This window comes from Eubalaena glacialis, chromosome 1 (assembly GCF_028564815.1).
Source record: "Eubalaena glacialis isolate mEubGla1 chromosome 1, mEubGla1.1.hap2.+ XY, whole genome shotgun sequence".
Classification (NCBI taxonomy): domain Eukaryota; kingdom Metazoa; phylum Chordata; class Mammalia; order Artiodactyla; family Balaenidae; genus Eubalaena; species Eubalaena glacialis.
The window spans coordinates 237,878,326-237,905,419 of record NC_083716.1 but is presented as its reverse complement, the minus strand read 5'-3'; the positions used below and the strand labels follow the sequence as shown (position 1 = coordinate 237,905,419).

Below are 27,094 nucleotides of genomic sequence, written 5' to 3'. Positions count from 1 at the left end.
CCTGCCAATGCAGGGGACACGGGTCCGAGCCCTGGTCTGGGAAGATGCCACATGCTGTGGATCAACTAAGCCCGCGAGCCACAACTACTGAGCCTGTGCTCTAGAGCCCGCGAGCCACAGCTACTGAGCCCACGCACCTAGAGCCTGTGCTCCACAACAAGAGAAGCCACCGCAATGAGAAGCCCGCGCACCGCAACTAGAGGAAGCCCAGGCACAGCAACGAAGACCAAACACAGCCAAAAATAAATAAGTAAATAAATAAAAATAAAGCTTATTAAAAAAAAAAAGCTGAAATAACTCTGGGGTTTAAAAAAAACAAACCATATCAGACAGAAACTATAATAATCGAGGTTTAGGGCTTCCCTGGTGGTGCAGTGGTTAAGAATCCGCCTGCCAATGCAGGGGACACGGGTTCGAGCCCTGGTCTGGGAAGATCCCACATGCCGCGGAGCAACTAAGCCCGTGCGCCACAACTACTGAGCCTGTGCTCTAGAGCCCGCGAGCCACAACTACTGAGCCCGTGTGCCACAACTACTGAAGCCCGCGCGCCTAGAGCCTGTGCTTCTCAACAAGAGAAGCCACCGTAATGAGAAGCCCGTGCACCACAACGAAGAGTAGCCCCCGCTCGCCGCAACTAGAGAAAGCCCACGTGCAGCAACAAAGACCCAACACAGGCAAAAATAAATAAATTGAATAAATAAGTAAATAAAATATAATTGAGGTTTAAAAACAGTAGAGTTGCCAGGGATTGGGGGGAAGGGAAGGATGGAGGTAGAGCATAGGGGATTTTTAGGGCAGTGAAACCATTTTGAATGATACTATAATAGATAGATGTAATTATACAGTTGTGAAAACTCATGTACAACACCAAGAGTGAACCCCAGTGTAGCATGTGGGTGACAATGATGTGTCCATGTAGGTTCATTCGTTGTTAACAAATGTTACCTTTGTGTGATGTCGGTAGTAGACGAGGTTAGACATATAGGGACAGGGTTATACGGGAACTCTGTTCTGCTCAGTTTCCCTGGGAACCTAAAACCGCTCTGAAAAATAAAGTCTGTTTTTAAAAAATCAACAGAGGGACTTCCCTGGTGGTCCAGTGGTAAAGAATCCACCTTCCAATTCAGGGGACGCGGGTTCAACCCCTGGTCGGGGAACTAAGATCTCACATGCCGTGGGGCAACTTAGCCTACGCGCCACAACTACTGAGCCCACACGCCTCAATGAGTGAGCCCTCATGCCACAAACCAGAGTCCACACACTCTGGAGCCTGCACACCACAACTAGAGAAGAGAAAACCCGCACACCACAACTAGAGAAGCCCACACGTCGCAACGGAGGATCCCACATGCCGCAACGAAGACCCAACGCAGCCAAATACATAAATAAATAAATATTTTTAAAAAATCAATAGATGGGCTGAATAGAATAGGCATAAAAAGTGAATTAATGCACTAAATGCCGGAGCATAGCAATTCTCTCAGATGATTGCTCAAAAGCATAAAGAGATGAAAAATATGAAAGAAAAGAAACATCCATCTCATAGTGATTCTCAACTGGGAGTGACTTTCCCACCAGGGGACATTTGACAATGTGTAGAGACGATGTTAGCCGCTGTAACTGAGGGTTGGTGCTTCTGGGGTCTAGCGAGTAGAGGCCATATATGCTGCTAACCACCCTACAGTGCACTGGATAGCCCAATTTGGGGCCAAATCTGGCCCCAAACGTCAATAGTGCTGTGGTTGACAAACCCTGATGTGGTTCCATACTTCCACTTGGTATCACTTCCTTCTGCCTGAGGACTTTGTTCAAAGTTTCTAGCAGTGCTAGTCTGCTGGGATGACTTTCAGCTCTTGTACATATGAGAAAAATCTTTATTTTGCCTTCATCTTTGATATCTTCCCTAGATACAGAATTCTAGCTTGAGTTTTTTCTTTCGATAAAGATTTTTCTCCACTGTTTCCGTGCTCGCATTGTTTCCAACAAGAAATGTGCGATCACCCTTTATAAATTATGTGTCTTTATTTCTTGACTGCTTTTAATACTTTTGCTCTGTCACTGATTTTAAGCAACTTAGAATGTGATTTGATGTAATTTTCTTCATGTTATTGTGCTTTGAAGTTGGTATCTGTGGGTTTGTAGTGTTTACCAAGTTGGAAATTTGTCAGTAATTATATCTTCAAATAATTTTCTCTCTCCCCTGCTCCTTTGGGAAACTCTAATTACAAGTTGATTGGGCTGTATGAAGTTTTCCCACAGCTCACTGAAGTTCTGAGGGTTGTTTTTTTCCTAGATCCCACCCCGTTTTTCATTTTGTTTTTAATTGCTGTATCTTCAAGTTCATGAATCTTTTCTTCATCAATATGTAATCTGTTGTTAAACCCATCCATCCAGTGTACTTTTCATCACGCATTTGTGTTTTTCTTCAGGAAGCTTATTTTGTGTCTTATATTTTCCATCTCTTTACTTAACATGAATAATCTTTTCTCTACCTTATGGAACTGTTTTAACGCTCTGGTCTCTAACATATTTGTCATTTCTGGGTCTGTTCTGACTGATTTTTTTCCCCTCTAGCCGTGGCTCTTGTTTTCTTGCCTCTTTGCATACACTGAAATTTTTTATTGATTACTAGGTATTGTCAATTTTATCAATACCTTCTAGGGTGCTGGGTATATAGTTTAATTTAAAATTTTATTGAGATCCTTGTAAGTTTAATGCAGTAGTAAGAATGATACAGAGTCCCTTATCCAGTTTTCCACAATGGTAACACCTCTCCACACTATAGTAATCCACTCTGTAAGTCTTCGTCTTTGGGTGTATTAGACCATTTACATATAATTATTAAATGGTAATAAATCTTAAAGCTACCATTTTATGATTTGCTTTCTATCTGTTTCATCTGGTTCTCAACTCTGTTTCTTTTTGCTTGCCTTCCTGTGGGTAACTGAACATATTTTAGTTTTCCATCTTAATTTCTCAATAATGTTTAAAAACATATAATTCACATACCATAAATGTCACCCTTTTAAAGTGTAAAACTTAGTATTCACAAGGTTATGCACCCATCACCATCTACTCCCAGAACATTTTCTTCACCCAAAAAAGACACACTGTACTCGTTAGCATTCAGTCCCCTCTTCCTCCTCACCACAACCCCTATCAACAAGCCACTTTCTATCTCTATAGACTTGCCTTTTCTGGGTGCTTCATACAAATGGAATCATACAGCATGTGGCCTTTGTGTCTAGCTTCTTTCAGTTAGGAGAATGTTTTCAAGGCTTCAGTCCAGGTTGTAGCATGTATCAGTAATTCCTTCTTGCTGACGATTACTATTCCATTGCCTGGCTATACCACATTCCGCTTTTCCATTCATCACTTGATGGGCATTTGGATTGTCTCCAGTTTGTCACTATTATAAAGGACGCTGCTCTGAGCATTCATGTACAAGTTTTCACGTGGAGATGTATTTTCAGGTCTCTTGCTTATATAATTAGGAGTGGAATTGCTGGGTAATATGGTAACTTTATATTTAACCTGAGGATTCCAATTTCTCAACATCCTCAGCAACATTTGATGCCTGGTTGTTTTGTTGTTTTTAATTAAAAAACATTAAAAAAAAAATTTTAGCCATCTTTGTGGGTGTGAAGTGGTCTTGATTTGCATTTTGCTAATGACTAATCGTGATATTGCAATTTACAGTATGCATAGTTCATCTTTGTCCCTGTTCCTGGTACACAGAGGAGATTAATCCAGTCTTGTGGCTCCATCTCAGCCACAAGCACGAGTCCCCTCTGTCCTGTTGTCCTCTGTCTGCAGATGGCTTTTGTCTCTGTTGTCCTCGTCTGCATTCTGGGAGAATTGATCAAGTTTGTCTCCACATCATTGCTGTTTTCCCAGCATCGGTCCTGCCCTGTACTGTTGTGCATTTATTATTATGGTTATAGTTTCATTCTGTTGCCATTTCATCTTAGCCTGTAGTCTCCTTATGAATTTTTTTTTAAAGATTTTATTAGCATTATTTCTTTTTGTTGCTATTAGTTATTTCTTTTTTTAAAAATTAATTAATTAATTTATTCATTTATTTATAGCTGTGTTGGGTCTTCATTTCTGCGCGAGGGCTTTCTCTAGTTGTGGCGAGTGGGGGGCCACTCTTCATCGCGGTGCGCGGGCCTCTCACTGTCGCGGCCTCTCTTGTTGCGGAGCACAGGCTCCAGATGCGCAGGCTCAGTAATTATGGCTCACGGGCCCAGCCGCTCTGCGGCATGTGGGATCTTCCCAGACCAGGGCTCGAACCCGTGTCCCCTGCATTGGCAGGCAGATTCTCAACCACTGCGCCACCAGGGAAGCCCCTCCTTATGAATTTTTGATTCCGGGTCAAAGGTGCTGTTTACTGCATTTTCCTAAACACGTGGACTTCTTTTCCCCTGAAAAAGTTTAAATCCTACACTTCATTCCCAGCGTCATGTTCATCCTGAGTCTGCTGGATACTGTTCCTCCTTTTTCTGCAGGATTTTCCACAGAGCCGTTGACTCAAGCTAAGCAAGCAGTTCAGACATGGCGCCTGTCCGCTGAAGGGCAGGTGGTCTGCCGGCCCGTGTGGCCTGGGCCTGCCGGCGTGCCCCGTCTCCGGCAGGGGCCTGTCCCGAGCAGGCTTGCCTCTGGCCGACTTGTGCTCTTAAGCTCCTGCTACATCTACTCAACGTTAAGTCATCACATCGTAAGAACCTGCTCAGTTATTGCCGGATGACTAAGGTGAGGCCCTGTGCTCCAGATGCTGACCAACGCCCGGGACAGGCGGAAATACACATGCGAGCAAGCGTGGACCACTTCCTTGGTGCTTCTGGAAGCCTGGGCGAGATGAGGACACTCCAGGAACTGCCCATCCACCTGTGAGACAGGCTTCACGGGGGGCACCACCTGAACTGAATCCTGAAAGGAGCCCCAGGAGGGAAGCTCAGAGTCTGGGGAGAGCGGGCCTCACCACAAGGTGGGCAAGCACTGCTCTGAGGCCAGGGTCCCCGGCACAGCGGCTGGCAGGGTGGACAGGCCCAGCCACAGGGGGCTCTGTGTGCCAGGCCCAGGTGCTTCTTCTGGATGCGTGGGAAGACGTGGCACGGGACGGGCTGTCCTAGGAAGCCCTCTGGCAGCACGTGAGGCGGCCGCCCACGTTTGCTTTGGTCTCAGCCGGCTGTGGCCGGGCCTTCCTGCGCTGCTGCCCTTGTGCAGAGACTGTGGTCCGTGTCACACCCCGGTCACCGGCCTGGCGAGACACCAGCGACCACACCGGCTCCACCCAGCCACCGTGCTCGCCCGGGACACAGGCTTTCTCTGCTCAGACTCGAACTTGAGGCTGAAACCGCTTCGGAATAGGCTGCATCAAGGCTCTTTCTCCCTAGCGCTGCCCCCAGCTATGGCTCCCAACCTCATCCTGGTTGGGGGAAGGGAGGACGCAGGTGAACAGGGGTACTGAGGTTGGAACAAATTTCTAAAAAGAGCTGTTTGGTAACGACTGGCTTAGGAGACAAAACAATCTTTGGCCATCAAGCACCACGCATCTCCTGGGAACGATGCGTCGTGCCGAAGATGAGGGCTGACACCGAGGCGATGAGGATCCAGCGCCAAAAAATACAACACAGACAAGTGAGTCCTGCCAGGCGGAGAGGAGACCCAACAGGCCTCACTCGGGTACCAGAGCAGGGGGAGCATCCCTGGATGTGCCCTGTGGGGGGAACACGAGGTGCCGGCCCACGCGCAGCCAGTGCTAACCCTCTCTCCGGGCCCCTGGCCCCGGCCCAGCATTTGTCCTGGACTGCAGTGCACGGGGCCTGTCCGTAGTCTCCCCTCCAGCACCGGGAGCTCTTGGGACATGGAGTATTTCTTCCAACTGGCCATAAGTTAAAAACCAAACCAAACCAAAAGGAACAGTGAATTTACCGGAAGAACTCTGGCCCAGTGCATTTGGCAATGAAAGTGAATGAGCCCTAAGATGGATATTTAAAAAGAGATTATAATTCAGTTTATACAGCTTGACACGAATAAACAGACATTCTTAACAATGCAAGGTCCCCAAAGGCCTCTGTCACGGAGTGTTTTGAAGAACTTTTTTCAAACTACAATTCTTTCAATAAATCAATTTTGGTAACCCATGGAACCCCAGGGCGTGAGCGGTAACCTCAGCAGGTGATATGGGCCCCTCTGCACTGGCCCCTCCAACCTGCTGGACTTGCTTGAGGCCGGGCCACGGGAGCGTCGGGAAGAAGGGTGTGACAGGTTTTCTCATTTTCCGAGTTCCTCCTTGGCAAAGGAAAACATTATTTTCCTAAAACTATATATTAGCATCTTACTAGACACTTTATTTTATGAATAATGAACTTGTAGCAAACCTGACTTTCCAAGATTAAACATTTTTAAGTGGATGGAAGTGAAACGACCCCGGAACAGATTGCACCACCTGGGAAAGGGTCTCATTGAAGCTGCCATTGGTGGTTAACATCTTTTTTTTTTTTTAAATTAATTTATTAATTTATTTATTTTTGGCTGTGTTGGGTCTTCGTTGCTGTGTGCGGGCTTCCTCTAGTTGCAGTGCGCAGGCTTCTCTTGTTGCGGACACGGGCTCTAGGCTTGCGGGCTCTAGAGCGCAGGCTCAGTAGTTGTGGCTCACGGGCTTAGTTGCTCCACAGCATGTGGGATCTTCCCGGACCAGGGCTCGAGCCCGTGTCCCCTGTGGTGGCTAACATCTTGGACTTTTTATAAGAAAAAAATTCTGCTTGATCTGATAATCAAATCAGCAAAAAGTCCGATGGTAACAGGAATTTGGTTTTTTCACAGCAGTTCTTTAAAGAAAGAAGGGTGGGGCTAACGGAGCAACCCAGGGAACACTGGGATTTGTCCCCTGAAGACACGTAACACGTTGTGGTGATCACCACTGCCTGGGCGTTTGCCCTCCGAGATTATTTTGCTAAGCTCCAGCATCCGGCAGGACTGCTGACTCCGCTTCTGCTGCCCTAAGACAAAGACATGCTGCCTCTGCCCCCAGATGTCCCAGAGCGGCCTGGCTGCGGCCAAGCCACGGGCAAGGGCGCTGTCGCCTCCCGAAGCCGTGAAGTATTCCTAGACAAGTGTGCAAGCCCCGGGAGTGTAACGAAGGGCAGAGGAAGACATGCACGGACACTTCGGAGCACTGAAACCGGCAAACACGAAGGAACATGTTCCTCTCAAAGACTACATTCAAAATGGTTTAGCTACTGCAAATGGTCTGAATAGGGCAACGTTTTAACATGAAGTTTGTACTGCAGACTTCTCCAGCCATGTGCAAAGCCCGACTTATCTGAGGTCGGTCGATCAGACAAGCAGGCCTCAGGCTTTCAGTGCTTGGAGACGAGGGCAGGTAAAGCAGGGCGTCTTGTGAAGCTACCCATAACCCACGACACTGCTCCCTGGGGCCAGCGTTCTGCAACAACGCACAGTGGTTGAAAGGAGCACACAGGAGGTGCGAAGACCAGGGCTGCAGGGAAAGAGGAGACACAAGGCCGGGAGGTCAATGCTCGACACCCGAGTTACGCTCGGCCCAGCTCCTTAGAAAGGCTGCAAAGGCGGTAGCCTGCAGGGGGTGTGTTTGAGGGAAGGTGAGAGGCGAGATGTGGGCCTTCTCCTTCTGAGAGGGCTACCCTGGGGAGCTGTTTCCTTCCAAGTGTGCCTGAAAAACACGCAGCTGACATACCCCATTTTAAACAGTAGAGTCGTGGGGCTCCAACTGACCTTCAGAGTCAGAGCTGTGCCACAGGATCATGCCCCAGGCCTGCCCCACCCCACCCGGCCCCAGGGCTGGTCTGGCTGGCCAGAGGCTCGGCATCCCACCCCCCCGCAAATCAGAAATCATCAACTGTCTCTGCGCTGGTGGGGCACATGGATGGCCGCCAGAAATGTTACTTTGGCCTAAGAGTGGGAAAAAGACCCCAGGAAACAAAAGTCCTGGAGGGCAGTGTCCCGCAGCCACCAAAAGGTGCCACGGGCCCCGCTGGCCAAGCACCCAGCACAGTACCACTGGCCCACGGAGATGGGCCAAGTTGGGTGGGCTCCTTAACAAGATGGGAGGGGGCAGGGAGGTAAAACGCCTCTGAGATCGCCACTGGACAGAAAGGGATGATCCAGTTACGTGGAAATGTCATTTTTGAAGAACTGCTTGACCCCTGATAAGCAAAGTATTTTTCTACGTTGTGTGAGGTCAGAATTAACAAGGGATCCTCTCTCTTTCAGTCTGGTCCAGAGGGCACAGTCTTCTCCTGCATCACACACGTTTCCATTTCACTACGGGCGCTGCCATCATTTCTTCCACCTCTGTCCGCACCACCAGGGGAGGGTGCCCCTGGGAGAGCTGGGGGACGTGAAATGACTCGGGCTAGAGCTGGCAGACAGCGGTGCGCCCTGGGTCACAGGGGCACCAATCAGGCGTGTGGACGGCCAGCTGCTGCCCTGCTGACCCACCTAGCAGGGGATGGCTCTGAGGCCAGTTGGTGAGTTGAAGTATGTGAACTGGAGCGCCCCCCCCCCCGCCCCCGCCAGGGTGACTGTGCCTGACAGGCTCTGGGCCCCAGAGACACCGCCATGCCCTTAACCAGCCCCATCCTTCCTGCTCTGCGCACCCAACGGAGTGGCCCGTCAGCCAGGGTCACCCTCCAGTCTAATGGGCATGATTCCTGGCTACAAATGGGAAGCATGGCCCAAATTCCTCCCCCGCTGATCTCCAGGACAGACTGATCTCATAATCTGGGATTATGTTACAAATTAAGAAAAACAAGCCAGACCGGGTAGCTGGTGGACGGGGGAATCCAGAGGCCTAAGGAGGCTGTCAGGTAAACTGGAGCGTGTTAGGTGAGCAGCAGACAAAACCATACGGATACTTATTTTGCATATGATTCCAAGGGTTCAGATGTCGAACGCTATAATAAAGCCACTCACCTCTCCTCGGTGCTCTGACTCGGAAGTGCACTGACCTGACCCAAGAATGGCTAAGTGGTGCCACTGATTCCTGGCCCTCCAAGGCCTGGGAGACTCACCCCCGAGACGGGGCCCAGAACCAGAGCAACTCGGAAGGCCACAGGGGCGGTCTCAGTGGCATCAGACTTTGTTTGGGCCGACTCCTGAGGTATCTCTCCCGTCCCCAGAGCACGAGGGTCTGGCTGTCTTGCACAGTGGCTCACAGACACAGGACCACGGCAGAAACACCACGCCCCTGGCTGGGCTGCGCTCCAGCCAGTTTCCTCTGGGCAGCACGTGAGAAAGGGCTCCCTGCTATTATTATTATTTTTTTTTAATTCATCCAGATCTAGCTTCAAAGGGTCCCGAAACTTCTTTGCCCCATCTGGACCTGAAAACAGGAGCTGATTTTCAAAAGCCAAATTCTCGTTGCATTTGGACAGAACGAATACTGTGTCTTTTATATTTTCTTTGTATTTCTCTTCAATAGTTGCTTGACCCAACATCTTTCTGTCTGCTCTATACAATGAAAATACAAACTAAATGAGAATAGAAAAAAATAATTAAAGCATTAAATTGTACAAATTACAAATCTGTTCCAAAATATACTTACATTAAATAAAATACGCATTTCAGTAAGAGATCTACAGTGAATGACTATGCATTCTGGGAAGCTTCACGACATCTAGGCAGGGCCAACATTCGTGGAAGGAGCTAAGAGAATTCGCATCCAATCACAGTTTGTAGCGGGTTTCTGATCGCCAATCTGCGAGCTACACTGAGCACATCATTAGCATCACCTGTGCAGGGACTGACTGGGGGGAAAGGGGAGAAGCAAGCTCTAGCCTCAATGCTGAGTTCATCACAACTTCTCAAGAATCTCATTAACAGCCTATACAGTACAGTTTCAAAAAAGTAAACATGTTAAGGTAAGCAGACAACTCTTTAGAACCCCAAGCACATTTTCTGGCTGTATTTATGTGGAACTCTCTGTCTACAACGGGCGGTCGTGAAGAGGTTCTTCCTCAGGACAGCATGGTCGCAGGACTGGGACGGCCCAGCGGGACTGAGCGGAGCCGAGGACGGGGAGGAGCCTCCCTTCTCGTTTCAGCTGGAGACAAACTGGTAGCGCACAGTCCACGGCCCCGCAGCCCTCTCCTCCTGTCATCTGGCGTAACGCTTAATGTAGTCTTCAACTTTATTCCGGAAGTCCTCCTGTGGGGCAACAGGGACCAGGCAGAGAGGAGGAAGAGGGGGAGTGAGTCAGTGCAGGGAGCGACACTTCAGGAACAAGTGGCATTCCCCCGAGCCAAGGACCCCTGCCAGCTCTCGGGGGGGGTGTGCAGGGTCCGGCCTCCAATCCTCCAGTCGCCAAGGTGGCAGGAGACTCAGAGACCCACGGGGCTGAGTGCCATCTCCCTGCCACTCTGGGTGCCGGGAGGGGACACAAACAAGCTCTGGGCGGAAGGGAACCAAAGACCCTTTGTTGTGCGGACGGGGAGAGTGAGATTCACCAGTGTGGTCAAGGTCACAATGTGGGTCACGCCGGGACTCTGGACCACAAATGGGCATGAGCCTTGGCTGCTGCTCTCAGGAAGACCCTTGTGTCCTAATCTGTCTCCCCAGGACCCTGCTACCTATGGTCCAAGTGCAGCCCGCCATCAGGGTGACCACCCTGCCCGAGAGGAGAGGTGGGGTTGCTACAGAGGGCCCTCCTTGGGCATCAAGCAGAGGCCACCTGGGGGCCTGGGCTGATCCCTCAGGTGTAAAAACGCTGTATGGATGCAGGTATCTCCCAGGCCAGCGTGGGCGGGAAAGCCACCTCAGATCCGAGCCAACACCCCAAGTGTGTCCCCAGGTCTCTTCTCTCTAAGGTCAGGAGCAAAATTCCCTGGCCTTGCAGGACTGGGAAGGGCCCCTGGGACTGTCTGAGCCACGAGTGACTTGGAGCTTGTCCACCTCAGAACACCCGCCTGCATTTGGTGGCGGGACAGCCTGTGACCTGAAGGCGGGCTCTCAACCCTCTCACTGCCACCCACAGCTGCACACAGGGTCCCAGGCTTCAGTCCCATCCAGCAAGAGGCACAGCCCCGGGCCTGACGCGCACCCTCTGGTGGCTGCCCCGAGCCCTGCCTGCTGCAGGGGCCACCCTGGGAGGCGCGGGCAGAACGGGCCTGCTCTCCTCGGCCACGCTGAAGTCACTCTTTCAGGGTGGGGCGGGTTCAAGGAAAGGGGAGAAGGGGACACCTGTGGTCGCCACCAGGTGGCCCAGGACTGTGCTCAGAGGCTCCCTCACAGCCGCCTGCCCGCAGCCAACACAGGCTGCACAGAAGCCCTGGCTGCCTTTAGCAAAACTCTCACAAGGTCGCCTCCAAAGTACCCAGCAGCCGACACACCGGAGCCGCGGCCAAAGCTCCCGGGATGTGGAGTGACGATCCCACAGACACCCCCAACCCCTCAACGTCTGACCCAGGACCACAGGTGCCTCAGCTCAGCCTTAATCCCCTTTGCTCTCGTCAGTGAGAAGACCACGAACTCGGGGGCCAAACCGCCCGGGTTCAAATCTTGGGCTCCGCCCCTTCCCGGCAAGTCTTTCACTTCTTGGTGGCCCTGCTCCCTCAGCAGCAAATCAGGGGCAAGAGTCCCTCCCTCGTGGGTTGTCGGGAAAACAAATGTGTCTGGGAGCAGGTAGGACACTGCCTGGCACCTGGAGGGCCACGCAGGGCTGCTGCTACTACCATGTCACCACTGCCTCCTGCTGCCCTGCCCCAGTCACACGGGGCCGCTGTAGCATCCCTGAGGACCAGGAGCGCAGTCCTGCCTCAGGGCCTTTGCGCTGCTGCTGAGGCCTCTGGAACACTCCTCCCTGAGGTCCACCTGGTTCACAACCGGCCTCTACCCACATCTTACCAGAAAGGCTTTCCCTGAGAACCCTACATAAAGCAGCAACACCCATATCTGCGAAGCACAATAAAATGAAGTCTGCCTGTAAGCTGCAAGTCTCTTCCTATTTCATACAAAAAGCAGGAAACACCCTTCCGAGAACAATAAAAAGTAAACAATCGTAACATGCTTCTCCTCCTGGCTCTATAAGGGTGTTCCCTCCCCGACAAGGTTTAGTCCACAGGGGCTACAACAGTCCGTTAGTGCTGAGTGGGGACATCCTTGTCGGGGACGGTGACAATGACAGGTGGAGTCAGAACGTGAACAGAGCCTCCTGGGGGCCCGCCTGCAAGGCTTGTCAGCGAAGCGGACAAACAAAGGCTCCTCCAGTGACACAGCCCCGCCAGGGCCGCCCCGAGGGTGCAGATGGCTGACTGCCGGAAGGCCGGCGACCTCGGCCGCCTCCCGGCCTGCTCAGCAGGACGTGGCCTCCTCTGCCCGCCCGCTGACCCTCCGGGGCCACCGCCTGGCTCTCTGCTCCCCGCGTGCCGGGACACGTGCTGGGGGGCCCTCCTGCCTGCCCTCAGGGCCCTGCTAAGGCAGGCTGTGGTGAACACCACACGTGGCACATTTGAAAGGCCCGCGCGCTCTGGCACACAGTAGGTCTTACATGAACAGAAGCAGCTGCCCTCAACATTAAGCACGGTATTTAGAACCAACTTGATGGCCTTTAGAACGTCCTGCGTTCAGAGCCATGTCAGCCGAACCAACAGCGTCAGGTGGCTGACTCCTGGGCGGGGCAAGGATTCGCAGGGAATGTGGCTCAGAAAACGAAACGTGAGGTCCTGTGACTAAACGGAGTCAGCGCCGCAGTGCTGTCTGCTTAGGCCCGACCAGCTCCCAACAACCTCCAGCAGCCTCGCCTCAGCCACGCTCGGCCGCCTCCCGGGCTCCTGCCCCAGACCCTGTGCCTTGTGCCCGCACGCTGTAAGGATGTGTGTACGAAGGACATTTACTGCAGTGCTGTCTGTAGCTGGAAAATAATCCCGTGGAAAAACCTGAGTGCCCAGCCATAAGAGAATGGTTGAGAAAAGTATGGTAGAGCCACACCACAGGATATTATTCAACAGCTCCTAAAATGAACGAGTGATAGTTTATGCATTGACTTGGAGGGAAAAAGCGAAAATACACGAACAACGACAAAATAAACACGACCCCATCGCTGTGGGCTCGCGTGCGCCTGCGCTCCAGGAAGGTGTGGAGGGCGGTCAGCCCGCTGGGTGGCGGCGGAGGTGGGGGGGCGGTTTGGGGGGCGGTAACACCCTTCGTTCTCCCTTCTGTGTTCCTACACCGTCATGCGGTAAAGCGACAGCCGCCTGCTGTAGATCACTCATACTGAACTCTACCAGGAAACCACACCTAAAAACACTTCTGTTTGACCTTTTGTCTGACCTTGGGTCAAACACTTTTCTGAGACCACTCACATTTATTATAATACATCATTCATAAATTGCTTTAAATTCTAGTCCCATTTAATTCAATGGGATTTAATTCTAGTCAAATTCTAGTCACCATTCTCAATTTCATACTTATTTAATCAAGGAGCAGTAATTATCTTTTCACCAAATACATCAACCTAGAATATTCCTGTTACTAGCTTACCTTGTCCCGCAAATGATGTTCTGCAGCTTCAATATTCAGTGGGTCATCAAAATTCAAAAGATCCTTAAAAAGAGAGAAACTCAAAGTAAACAACGGAAAGAATCTGTTTTTCTGCTGTTGCAAGTCTTCATTTTATGAAGCAGGCAACAGAAATCTAATCAGCAAATGACAGAACGACCTAGAGAGTTGAAAAAACTCCTGAGAACTAAAGTTCCTTTTGATGTAGGAGCACTGAACGTGAGATGCTTTTTTCAGAATCGTGATTAACGGTCCACTGAAAGAAGGCAGGGATGTGTTTACTCGCGATTATCCAACGTTTGGTGAGGAAAGAGCGGTCACACTAATTTCTAATGCTAGTTTTGATACTTGGGGAATGACAAACCACTCTTATTATGAGCATTTCTAAAAAAAAATCCTATTAATTTTTCCTTAAAAATTCATTTTCTCCTTTATTTTGTGATTAACAACTCTGCCTTCTGTGTTTCTATTCTGACTTTGCCTAGACTCTCCCTTCACCTTTAACTCACCTCCACAAGCATGGCACTCACAATCCAGTAGGAGGGACGTCTGCAACCCGACCTAACAACGTAGGATGGTGCCATTGGGGCCAGTGCTCCCTGGCCCCAGGGAACCAGCACCAGACCCTTTCCACCTTAGAAGAGCCCTGGAATGCTACTCCCCCCCAACCCCACCCCAAGAATAACGACGGATTTTAGATCGGAGACCATGTCTTTTCTTTATACTACCTATTCCTCTTCTTAAAGATCAGGGTAGAAACATTTGTTATGATGAGTCACTGCTTTCCAAAGCCATTGATGGATCATTGTAAAGACAACTGTATTTCTCCTCAGGAGAAATGTTTAATCTGGGGATTGTATTCCTGATTTGGAAATAAATATGGGTGTGACCAATATGTCAAAAATACAGCCAGGAAAAATTATAAATCTCTATGATCATTAACAGCTGGGAAATTAATTCCAAGTCCCAGAAATAGGCAAAAATATAAAGCACATATTATATGAGAATCCCGGTGCATATAAAGACTACACCAGACATACAGAATTCTTCATCTTCTTTACCATTTATTTTACCTAAAATGAATATGTGAGTTGGAATAACCATTATAGACTTCATTAGCAAGTTTGATGGGCTCTTTAGAATTTGGCAGGTTTGGAGTGCTTGGAGAGATGGGGACCCACCAGATGCCCTTCAAAAGAAAAGCAGCACAACTGCCAGGCAGGTTTTAAATCACGCTCCAGCCTCTGCATCTCCAGAAGTAAAACTTCATTCACTTCAATGGAAAAGCCAAAAACAATCACAACAAAACAGCTGAGACCAGCAGAAAACGGTCCAGATGGCCCGGTACCCCTTGGGTATTGCCTTCTCCTGGAGATCACAGCAGGTCCTGAAATCAGGAGGTGTTACCGGACCACCTGGCGATATCAGCCAAGAAGGCAGGGGGGGGCAGGCACTTAAGGGTCTCCTCTGAGGCTCTGCTCTGCTGGTTTTTACTGGCTGAGGACGACAGGTGAGGGAGCAGTCCCGCCGTCCTGTGGGCCGTCCAGGATGGGCTCGTTTTCATGGGGGGACTTAGGTTTTACCAAAAGTAGCAGAGATTTTTTTTTTTTTTTTTTTTTTTTTGCCCAGAGACAGATCCCTGAAACTTATTTCTTTCAAAGCTTCTTTACGATCAAAAAGCCAAAACTCAAAGGAACAAATACTACTACATAAAAATCCAAATACCAGCTTTCCCCCTTCCCCCTTCTCCTATGCCTCTTCCCGCCCTCCGCCCTGCCTGCGAGGTGCTGTTCTCTGAGGACAGCAGACTTCACTGATTAAGAGAATAATTCTAAGGCTCTGGGTCTGTGAAAAGCCTAAAGGTTGGTGACTACACACTCCTTCTCCCAAACCGGGCCCCTGGGAGCGAAGGAAGCTGCGGACTGGCTGCCGCTGAGAGCGGACGGTCTGGGGTGGGCCAGGCGCTCCCAGAGGGGCCTGCGTGGAGGAGACCACCGCGAGCGGAACCGGCCCACGCCGGCCGCGGGAGCGAGGCAGCCACGACAGCAGGGGGAAGTGGGGACGCTTGCTCCCGCCCCTCCCGGCCCCAGCACCTCCCAGAGTGTCGCTCCAAAGCCCCCTCCGGTCTTGTCTCACTGTTCTTCTGATTCACCAAAGTGCCAAAGAAAAGACGGGTTCAGTAAGCCCACACTGCTGTTTTGGATTCCTTCGTGGTATCCTTAACGTGATCTTTAAAACCAGGAGACAGAGGAATCAAGAAAAACTTGGGATTCTGGTCAACATACTTACAGTAAACAAAGAGTTTAATCCCCAAACAACATCCTGAAATGAGAAAGACAAAAACAAGTTTCAGGTGGGGATGGTCTCTAAGAGATGAACCAGTTAAGTCAGCATATAGTGGAGGAGGTTAGTTTTCTGCAGGAGTTATGTTAAAAGGTAGGGCCTAGAAAGTCAATCTCAGGCTCCCCCTTGCAACCTGGGGACAGCATCCAGCGCAGCAGCTCCGTTACCAGCCATTGCTCGCCTTTTGTGCACTTGGCACAGACTTAGACCTACGAGTGGTTTTAGTTGGGACAGCGTTTATAATCCATGCCTGACTGAGCCAAAGTGGACATGTGTGGAAAAACGTTACGAGAGAGAGAGGCAGGGAGACGGCACGTGTGATACGCCACGCAGCTCTCAGAGCTTCACAAACAGGCTGACTGGACGCCCACGGCCCTTTCAAGTTGAAAGGTGGGACTGTCAGTGTCAGAGCAGCAGGACGGTCACCAGGGAAGACGGGCCTGGCTCAGAAGACCATGCCTTTGTGCTGAAGTGCAGCCTGGGAACACGGCTGCCCCCAAACCCAGTCCCAGGCGATCGCTCTTCTGGGCAGGATCGATCCCACAGCAGACAGGCAGAGGCTGCGACCGTGTGGAACCATTTCACTACTCAGTCAAAGAAGATGGCAAAAGGCAGGTAGCTGCTTACTACTAGATGAACACTGGCCAAAAGTCCTGGCTCCTTCTGATAAAAGGTCAGGCATGGGAAGAAACTGCAGGTGCCTATGGACAGCACCATGGAAAAGCCCTGAGGCGAAGCACAGCCGGCGGCCTCACGTGGGTACCCACGACACGCACCCCTGAAACCCACTCAAGCCATGTTGGAGAAGCAACTGGGGCCACTTATTTAGTCCCTGTGGCTCCCCTTTCCATCCCCTGCCCCGGGAGAGGGGCCCCCGTGCAGCACCCCTGGCTGCACCCTGCCACCCCTCCTCTGTCCAGTGTAACTCAGAGCAGACATAGCACAGCCAGACTTTCCTTCCTCCGTCTCTACCCATGCCTGGCGAGTCTCCACTGCTTAAAGGGGGAGACAACTATCAAAGACTGGGGCGAATAGCAAGACAAGCGTAGAAACAGTAAACCACCGAAGCACAGATGGTAAAGGGCAGCGGGGAGAGGAGATGACCTGACACCCTAATCCCCGCCCCCAACCGAAGAGAAGTGGGGACAGAGGAGCTGAGCAGGGCCAGCGCTTGGCCAGCAGCCCCAGGCGGGCGGTGGCGGGTGAGCAGCGTGGGCCCGTCCACCGATGCGGATGGGACAGCGTGGACATCGCTGTCCTTACAGGAGGCTGGTTGCCGACGGAGGGGCCTCCGGGGAGGCTGTGGGCAAAGGACACTCTACCTTCAGTGTCCTCGTGGGGGCCCAGCCGGTGCCGTCAATCGAATGTTCTCTCAGTAAACTGAAACAGACACAGAAAGGCACAGCGGTCAGCAAGGAGCAGGCTCCAGTCCCGCGAGCTGCTCGGCGTGATTTCTGTCGGAACGGAGGTGCACGTCTCATGCTGCCCGTCTCTCCTCTGTGGCTCCGCAGTTTCCTGTGTCGCTACAGAAGGCCTTCCCTGCCTCACGCCTGTACGGATCCTCCAGTCTAATCGCGAGTGTTATTTTTATGTATTGTACACTCAGCAGGGGGAAAGCATGCTTAAATCAGAACATACAGAGCGCATCTGTCAATTTAACATTCGGAAAAGGACGGTGACAACAATGACAGCAGAGCTTCCTGTCTGTGTATCAGCAGGACCCAACACTCCCCCAGGGCCCCGAGACCAGAGAGGGAGGGGTCCCATGCTACAGTGGAGAAACCAAGGCACAGGGCGGCACGCGCCCCCAAATGGAGCTGTGGACTCACACCCACGTGAGCACCCAGCACAGGACTTTAACAGCTGTTTAAAAAATAAAAGCAGATTAACACAAAATTCTGGAAGGTGCTTACCCGTGGGTGGGAGGACCATGCTCAGGGAAGGCCACGTGGGCTCCAGGGGTATGTGACGTGAGCTGCCCTAAGAGTCATTTTCATGACTGTTCTATCAACTGCAAATGCACAGCATATACTCTCATATAAATAACCATTCCATACTCTGAAAAATTACCACTTACTGCCTAGTCTCCTTCTGGTGAAAAAAGGAGCTTGGCATTGTTGAATTATATCACACTGTTGCTTTCACCTGAACCTAACAGCTCCTAAGCTAACACGTCAACATGAGGTTTTCCAGGTCATACTTGTTACTGTTAAGAAAATTTTTGAATCAGAACACGTTCAAATTCACAAAAATCAATGACGATCAGGAGAAAATACAAATATGCAGAATTTGAATCAATGCCATAATCTTAATTGCCCATGAAGATCAGTTAGAATAAATAAAACTAACCTACAGCTTACTTCGAGCACTAAAAAGAAAACTCACATCATGTACCCTACTCCCATCTGCCCGGGGGACGTCTTTCCACCCTGCAGAGGTATCAGTGAGTTGTTGAGATAAAATCTCTACAACTTTTGAATAACTTTTTGGGAACCAACTGCCCAATCCTGGTGGTTTATATGATCCAACGAGAGACTTCTTTACTAAGACAGGGGAAATAATTATTTCTGATCTAGCTTATCCTTTTCATTTATAGACCTTATTGCAATTTTAGCTATACCCTTGCTTGTCTACTTGTTTAATGCCTGTCTCCCCACCAGCTGGCAAACCCCATAAAGCAGAGAATGCAAACTGCTCCCCACTGTGTCTGGGCTCAGCCAACATTAGCCGATGGAAGGCAGGCGGGCAGACTGGCCGACCAGTCAGCGCCCTCTGAGCTTCCCTGTCAACAAGCACAGACAGAGCAGGAGGCCTCTGCCCCTGGAGGCCAGGTGTGCCCATGTCTGGGGGCTGCAGATCTGGGCAGGGTGACACCATGGAGGTTCGGGCCCAGCCTGAGCAGATGGCAGTCCCGAGGGAGCTCAGGTGACAGCCACGTGGCCATCAGAGAGGGTACAGGCAAGGGGACAGAGGATGCCCCAGAGACTACACTGGAAACTCAGGTTCTAGGAGAAAAAAAATCTGAAGTGCAACCGCTGGGTTCATGGCCCTGGTCCCTCCAATCCCACAGATATAGCACTGCTGGTCCTGAGCCAAGAGCAGGGTGTGGGCCCTTGGTGGGAGCAGGGCAAGTCTCACTAAGAGAAGCAAGCACCCCTGTGACTAGACCAGGCCCCATGGAGCGCCAGGCACGTCATTTCCTTTATTCAGGAGATGCCATGAGTCGGCTGTGCCCAAAACCATCGCTGGACACTGTCTAGTTTTTCACAAAGAGGTAGTCTTTGTACATAAACCTGGCACATTACTTCCCTCAGTTAAATTCCCAGAGGTGCAGCTGACAGGTCCGAGGGTACATACAAGTTAAATGTAGGCCTTGTGGCTGAAGGACCAATGAAAGGTGTACAGATACACGCACCCTCCAGTGGAACGAGGGAGCCTGTTCTCACACACACTTTGCTCTCGTACCTGCCAGTCTGAGAAGTGGTGAGCGGCGTCCCCTCGCTTCCATGTGTCCTCTGATCACCAAGGAGACGGAGCATCAAGCAGATGCTCACCACCCACTGCATTTCTCCTTCTATGAATCACCTACTCGTAGGCAGTGCTCATTTTCCCAGTGGATATGTCCCACCTTTTTCATATTGACTGAAAGGACTGTTTACATACAAAGGATGTAATCCTGCTGATCTTTTCTCTTTCAATTTTGTGTTTTTGTATTTTTATTTTAATGTGGCTAAACCTATCAATGATTTTCCTTTAAAGTTTCTGGCTTTTGTAGCAGGCTACCATCTGTTAAATTCCTATTATACTTTGCTAATAATCTGATTTCTCAGAAGACTGCAGAAGTGAGTAGAGAAATGCCCTCTCTGGACCTAATTCTGACCGGAGAAGGGGACGTGACAGGAAGTGGAGTGTGGGGAGCCCCCAGGAGAGTGGGCGCAGGTGGAAAGCCTGGGGAGACAAGGCCGGACCAGAAACCACTTACAATCTGGACCTGAAGCTCATAGATTTTTAAAGTTTCAATACTTAAAGGACAGATACTTAAAAGGGAAGATGACTGACTTATAAAGTGTATTTTTAACTATCTTTTTTTTTTTGGTGGGATCGTGGTTCCCCAACCAGGGACTGAACCTGGGTCCTTGGCAGTGAGAGCATGGAGACCTAACCACTGGACAACCAGGGAATTCCCGTCAACTATTTAATAAAAAATGAAGCTGATATGAAAGAAAAGGGGGCTCCACATACAAAACAAAATGGGGAAATGAGTCCTAATCGTCGTCCTCGCAGGGAGGAGCGGTCACAGTGCACGTGCGGGGAGAAGAGGGTAAAAGGACAGGATACAGAGGCAGGGCCTGAGGAGGGACTAGATCACACCAAGAAAGCAAAGGACGCGCCGGAGAAACCCTGTCTGCCTGCTCTCCAGGTTCCTGCAGTCCCGAAGCTGGCAGCGGTGGGGCTGGGGCTTGGCCCGGGGGTCCAGCACCAGAGCCCCTGCAAGTTAACCTCACTGCCCTACCAGAGAAAGCGCAAGACGCAGAAAAATAAAGCCCACAAGCTAAATTTACCTAAAAACGACAACCACCAACACCCTCCACAACTCCACCAGTTCTCTACGTTAGTGACCAGCAAGCTTAAGAGGCAGGAAGTCACTGACCCCTGACCATCTGCCATTGGAAGGGCGGGGACCCAGGCACAACTGGGAAAGCTTATCCTGCTCCGAAAGTGCTCCTATGCGCATCAAGACTATTTTGGGAAAGAGAAGACATTTAAATACAAGTGCTTGGGTCTTCTGAAGCCGCCCATCCACATTTCCCCCACCCTGGATTCCATTACTCATATTTTCCCCTCTTAGCTAAAATCAGCCACATGGAGGGAAAAGGGTAAGGGCCCTCAGAGGGGGGCACCTGGGTGGACTGCAGAGGCGGGGCTGGGATGGGGGAGCTGGGAGGCCACTCCAGTTACTTGAGTGCAGCCAGAAGCCTCCCTAACCTTGGCCCAGCCTCAGAATCTCCTCTCGGGGGAGATACCATGTAGAAAGCCCATCACTCACGCACGGTGCTCACAACACAGAAGACGGGAACGGAGAGAAACTCACCTGAGACATATCTCGCCTGTCTCTGTGATATTGGGGTGCCAGATCCTGGTCAAGCACTTCACTTTAGGAGGCTGCAACACAGAAGGAAGAGATCACAGGCTCTCCAGAGCCTTCCATGTACCCCACCTAGTGCCTTGTCTCACCGCTCACTTGGCTCATCAGTCACTACAAACCTGCTAAATCAACGTTGTCTTCATTCGCATCCATATGAAATATTTCCCCAGGATGAAGGCCAGGAAGGGGAGGGGCTGGCCAGAGAGCAGGCTGCGGATTCAGCGCCAAGTGCCCTTGCCTCCAGAAAGGCCGCGAGCCCACCCCACCTGCAGTGGGTGGGCCTCTTCCCCAGGCCCAGTTCCACTGCGAGGTGGCCTTGCTTTGAGGAGCTTGACAGTCTTCCCACAGAATCTCACCAGACAGGTCATCTCACAGATACGAAATCTTCGTCATCAAATTTTTATCTTTGATACCAATCTAGAAAATATTTCACCATCCAGATCTTTTCCTGTACTATTTCTAGTACTCTAATAGTTTCAGCTTCTTATTTGTATAAAACAAACATATTTTTCAGTACCCTCATAAGTTTTCTTCCTGAGTTCAAAACACCATGACATCAGAATGTCAAATGTCATGTCACCTAGACTCCCCAAAATGACTAATCCAACCATGCAGATGCTGGTGTCTGAGGATTACAGAATTTAGGTTCAGAGTGAGTTGAAATCAACTGAATATGCTAATTTGCTTTTCTGCAAGTAAACAGGAGTGCATTCGACGGAAGGAAGGCTAGCACAGCCTGCACTTTCAGCAAGGCCTTCAGGCTGAAGAGGGAAGGTCAGCGTCACTGGTGCTGTATATATTGGTAAATCTCTCTAATGAACACACTGAACACAGGTAACCTACCGGGTAGACCGCATCACCGACTCAGTACCTGAAGGGACTGAAGGCTCACCCCCTCCCTCCTCCGAGGCCCCGACACACAGTCGCCCCGCCCAGTGTCCACTGCAGCTCCAAGGGTCTGACTGCACTTGCCCCTCTCTTCCTTGTCCCTTCACACCGTCCACAGTTAGATGTTGGTGCAGCCGCCTCCCTGGCCAATGGCCCTCGTAACAGCGGTCCCCCACAAAGAGAGCAAACCTCTGCACCGGAACTGTGGTCCTGGATTCTGACACACACTTTCCAAACTGAACCATTCTTGTAGACCCTTACCACGCCCAAAGCAAGACCAAGAAATACCAGCTCCACCTCCTACCTCAGTGGTGGCATGACTAGCCATCCCATCACACAGCTAAGGGTTTACTATATGACAAAGACTGCAGTGCAAATCAATGGGGAAACAGGGATTCTTCAGTGGACAACTGGCGAACCATTCGGAAAGTACAGCTAGATGCTCACAAATGACACGGAGCTCTGAGAGTACTAGAAGAAACCATGGATGGGCTATCTCGGGGTCTGAAGGCCTGTTGTAAGCATTTCACAGCATGAGAAATTCAAGAAGGAAAAGCAGATTTGACTACAGTGGTGAAACAAAAAAAACACAAACTTTTATAGAACAACAAAAAAAATGAAAAACAGGAAAATGTTTACAGCACAGCTAAGTAAACTAAGAAAAAAGTTTCATGTAATTTCTATATAAGAACTCTTATAATAAAAAAAAAAAACCTCAACAGAAAAAAAGGGCTAAGCACATAATAACAGCTCATAAAAGACATAAAGAGCTAATAAGTAGGAAAAAAATTTAGCATCCTACTTATTTAAGAAATGAAAATTCAAATGACATTTAGATACCATTTATTTCCTCCCAAAATAGCAAAAAGAAAAAAAATAATGAAAATATCCCATGTTGGTAAGGGTTTAGGAAAAAGGGAATTTTCAAACACTGATGGTGGGGATGTCAACTGGAAAAACTCTCTGGAGGGTAACTGGATAGTACTGATAAAAAGCCTTAAAATTAGCATCAGTTACTCAGTACCTGTAATTCCACTTCTAAGAATTTATCCAAAGACAGCGGCAGGCATGCACAAGCTGTTGTCTAGCACATGTATCACAGCACTGCTTATTCCAGGGGTCAGTAAACTACAGCCCATGGACCAAATAAGGCCAGGCATGTTTTCACGTGGTCTATGATCTAAGCATGGCCTTTACAGTTTTAAAAGGTTGTTTTAAAAAAAGAATATATGACAGAGACCATATATGGTCCACAAGGCCTAAAATATTTACTATTTTGCCCCTTACATAAAGTCTGGTTCATATAATCAAAATATTGGTCAGCCAGTGATCAACTATAAAGGATTGGTTTAAAACCATGATACATCATACAATTAAGTGTTCTTACTAATGATGATGTAATTATATATTAATTGACATGAGAACATATGTTCTCACGATATGATGACATATTGTCCTATACTATAATGTTAAAAAAACCCCAAGTTACCAAGCTATGTGTACCGTGATCCCACTCGTATGTATGATTATATATCGTGCATAACACACATCAGAAAGTTAACGGTGATCATCTCTGGATGGAGCGATAACAGGTGATTAATATTCTATTTTTGCATAGTGGTATTTTCTCAATTTTCCACAGAGTATAATAAATTACATAAAAAGAAGAGGGGTGACTGGGTATTCAAGTGTTACTTGTGGTACCTCCGGTTCTCCTCCTTCTGGAAACGTGGCAGGGCAGCCCTTCCTGACCCCTTTCAGGGCTGGTCACAGTCACATTACTCGATTTGGTTGCATCACATAACCTCACTTCCAGGGGGAGAGGAAAGCCGCATTCCTTTCTCCTGCTTCAGCACACGGTTTCCTCTGACCACTCACAGCAAAATGCCATGGGAGCATCGTGAGGCCTGGGACTGTGTCACATCACAGCCAAGCTGCCATCTGCACTCAGGCCTCCTCCTCCTCTGGGCATCCCCATCACCTTGGTTCGTCACTGTTTCTGTGTCTGTGTCCAGAGACTGAGCTTCTTCAAAGGCCGCTCGACTCTCATCTCCAGCCTACAGTGTCTGACACAGAGCCCAGCGCATTTTAGGAGCTCATTAAACGTCAGTCAATCATTGCAGCCTATTTCTAGGACTGAGAGAGATTACGAGGCAGCTGGAGACTGTGAGATAAAGTTCAGGGAAAAAAGGACAAAGATCCAGAGGAAATACCTGCCTTTTAGCTGCTGGGGCAGAGGGGTGTGAGGGGTGAGGGGGATACCAAATAGGTGCATTCTTTCTTTTCTAAAAAAGTTTATTCTAAAATAATGATCTACTTTACTGCTTTAAAGGTTTTCATTCACAATCTTAATAACTGACCTTAATTATAGGAACTATAAGTGTTAGGGGTTAAAAAATTCCTTCTGAAGTACAGAAATCATGTAAATTATGGCATCAGAGCAAATGAATTCTGAGAAAGCTCCAGAAAGTCCTTTCAGGCTGACTTGCTAAAAACTGGCTGTATCTCCTCATCCAAATGAAACATGAATTCCTTAAAGTCTGCTCTCATAATCTCTACCCCATTTGCCTGTAACCTATGTATTTTCATATGCTGGTTTAATTTGCAACACCATCAACTTGTTGGGGGGCAGAGAGCATGCCAAGCACTGGAAATACAGTGAGATTAAGACACCCCCAGACTCCTCCTCCAGGGAGCAGATGGTCCAGTGAAGAAAGACGCTAAGGAGAATTCTACAGATAAAGCTTAACCACAGAAAAGGTGAACACAACTGCCTCTGTATCAGTGACGCACTTCACCTCACGCTCCCTGGGGGCAGGGCTGGCCTGTGCGCCCTGCGTGAGCTTGTGACCCTCGCTGGCCTGCTGGTAAGGCAGCTGCGCCACCTCTGCCTGGATGAGAGGCAGAGAGGCCCTCACGGCAGCAGGGTGGCGTCTGGATACAGCCCCGAGGGCCTGGCCTCTCAGTGCTTCCTGGCTGGAGAACATGGGTCGCCTTCCTGATGAAACAGGACTTAGCCCATCATTTAGAAATTTTCCAAAGGAGACAGAAACTAAAACATAAAAATGTAAGGTCTTTATACGCCACCAATTAATACAGGAAAAGTGTCTTTGAGGCCCAGTGGCTTTCTATCCTCTGTTTATTTCATCTCCTACTTCTCTGCTTCTTAAACGGGGCAGCATGACAAACATTTTCTCACTACAAAGTGGCCACCAGGTGCGGTGGGAAGGGCACACATTAGGAAGCCGGGCAGCTCTGGACGAGAATCAGCTTTGGCAGTTGAGCCACCTAGACCGGCAAAGCCAACAAGTTCTTAACTTTACCTTTCTGAGCCCTAACTTCCTGATGGGTAAAGATACGAACATTAATGTCACCGAGAGAACTACTGGAGAGTGACGTAAGGTAAAACTGAGTGGAAGCGCCTGACACACAGAAGCCCTCAACAAAACTCTGTTCCTTCCTTGACGTTTCGGTTTTGCTTTCTCCTCACACTGGGAAAAAGACACTCTGCCACTAAATGATGCCGATGCACCCGAACTACGGTTCTCAGCTTCCTCGAGGCTTGTTTGGAAAGTTCATCAACTTACGCTAAACTCCTCCGTGAGCCATCCTCCCCCCGCCCCAACCAAACTCACTGCTTTTTTGAAAACTGTCACAAACTCACCGCCCTTTAATTTTAACGTTCTTTAGATGAGTAATCCACAGATACGGCATATGTCCAGAAGGTTAGAGAGTCTAGAGTTTTAAGTACCGCATGTCGGGTTGTTTCCAGAAACCATCAGAACAGCCCCGAATTCTTAACATGTGCACTTAAACCAAGTTCTCAAATTGCTCTCACCTGAGGGAGTGGAGTGCCCTGTCAGGCCAGGTTCCCCTGCTGGTGATCAGGGAAACAGGGGGAGTCTCAGCGGGTGGCTGGCTGGCTGGATTGACAAAGACCTGAAATGCATATTTGCCTGTCTTCACTTAAAAATTAAATTTATTTTTTGTTTTTCTTGGATTGCTAACTCTTCCATCCTCATAAATTACGTTTCCGAAAGAACTTTTAATACAGTAGCCCAGTAAAGATCAATTTCCATAGACAAAAGTTTGGCTTTAAACAAACAAGTGTTACAGCCACTGAACTAGGCCTGGGCGGTGGAGGTGGGGCGAGGTCGCGGGGAGCGGGTGATTCCCACTGTCAGAAAGGAGGGAGCAGTTACTGCAGGGAAAGCAGCAGGACCCACGCTGTGCCCGATTCCCAAAGCCTCAGGTTAACAGGAGACTGAACTTTACCATCAGGTTTTTCTTTCCTAGTCGACAGGCCAGAGAAGGCTGCGGAACATCAGGGGGGAAAAGATGTACATAACATCGGCAGAGCTGGCCACGTGCGAAGCTCAGCAGCTCAGGGATGGAGAGGGCCCGCGTACCACGTCCACTCCAGCGCCCGACTCAGGGGGGTGCGGTGCTGTTCCGAACCTTCAACGATTTCTCACAGCCACAGTGGAAACGCTCCAAAACCCCCAAATCTGAGTTTTCTCACCTCTCCATTATTCCCCGACCCTGATTCTTCAGACCTGGTCAACTTGACCTGTACACAGGTTGCCAGTTCTTATTTCCATACCCGCTGACACAGCTGCAGAGATGTCCTCGTCACCTAGAACACCCGCCCCAGTTGTGCATGAGCCACCCTAGGCAGGACGACTCCAATTCTAGCTCTCCTCAGAAGCTTAACTGGCCTCGACCACTTTCCAAAAGTGACCCTCTCTCTTCCTTCTCTGAATTCCTCTAAAGCATTTTCCTATTATTAACCAATATCACTGTCTGCTACTTACCACTTTTATCATTTTATGATAACTTTCTACACTTTCTCTCACCTTCCTAATGGGTTAGCACGTTCCTTAAAAGCAAAGACAGATGTGACAGCACTTGGCACGGTTATTACTGGGAGGGTCCTGGAGGGATCAACATGTAGCTAGGGGTGTAAATCACTTCATAGTTTGAAACTACAGGTCATTATTCTTTTCCAAAGTTCTAAAACGCACATTTTATACACTTCTGGAATTCTGGTGTTATACCATAAACAAAACTACAGTTTTAAATAAAATGCTCTTTTCTCCGGCACCAGAATCTAACAAGATTTGCATGAAATGCCCAAGCCGCCCCCTGTAGAGGTGCCAGCCTCGGGGCGGTAATTCC

At 49.5% G+C, this 27,094-nt stretch overlaps 1 protein-coding gene across 4 annotated transcripts in view; it reads right to left on the bottom strand.

Moving 5' to 3' along the window:
* Positions 1 to 10,053: 10,053 nt before the first annotated feature.
* The window catches only part of UBE2F (ubiquitin conjugating enzyme E2 F (putative)), a 49,639-nt gene continuing 32,598 nt past the window's right edge, over positions 10,054 to 27,094 (bottom strand). For 2 of the 4 annotated variants that reach the window (XM_061188954.1, XM_061188958.1), the window contains exons 6-10: positions 20,975 to 21,045; positions 17,205 to 17,262; positions 15,829 to 15,861; positions 13,522 to 13,584; positions 10,054 to 10,191 (exon numbers count right to left, since the gene is read on the bottom strand). In XM_061188954.1, coding sequence (XP_061044937.1) covers positions 10,141 to 10,191; positions 13,522 to 13,584; positions 15,829 to 15,861; positions 17,205 to 17,262; positions 20,975 to 21,045 — 276 coding nt within the window. In that variant the 3' untranslated portion in view covers positions 10,054 to 10,140. Of the gene's footprint in view, positions 10,192 to 13,521; positions 13,585 to 15,828; positions 15,862 to 17,204; positions 17,263 to 20,974; positions 21,046 to 21,147; positions 21,446 to 25,754; positions 25,856 to 26,191; positions 26,231 to 26,519; positions 26,553 to 27,094 lie in introns of those variants that run through there. The other 2 variants (XR_009700800.1, XR_009700799.1) reach the window with 2 other exon arrangements.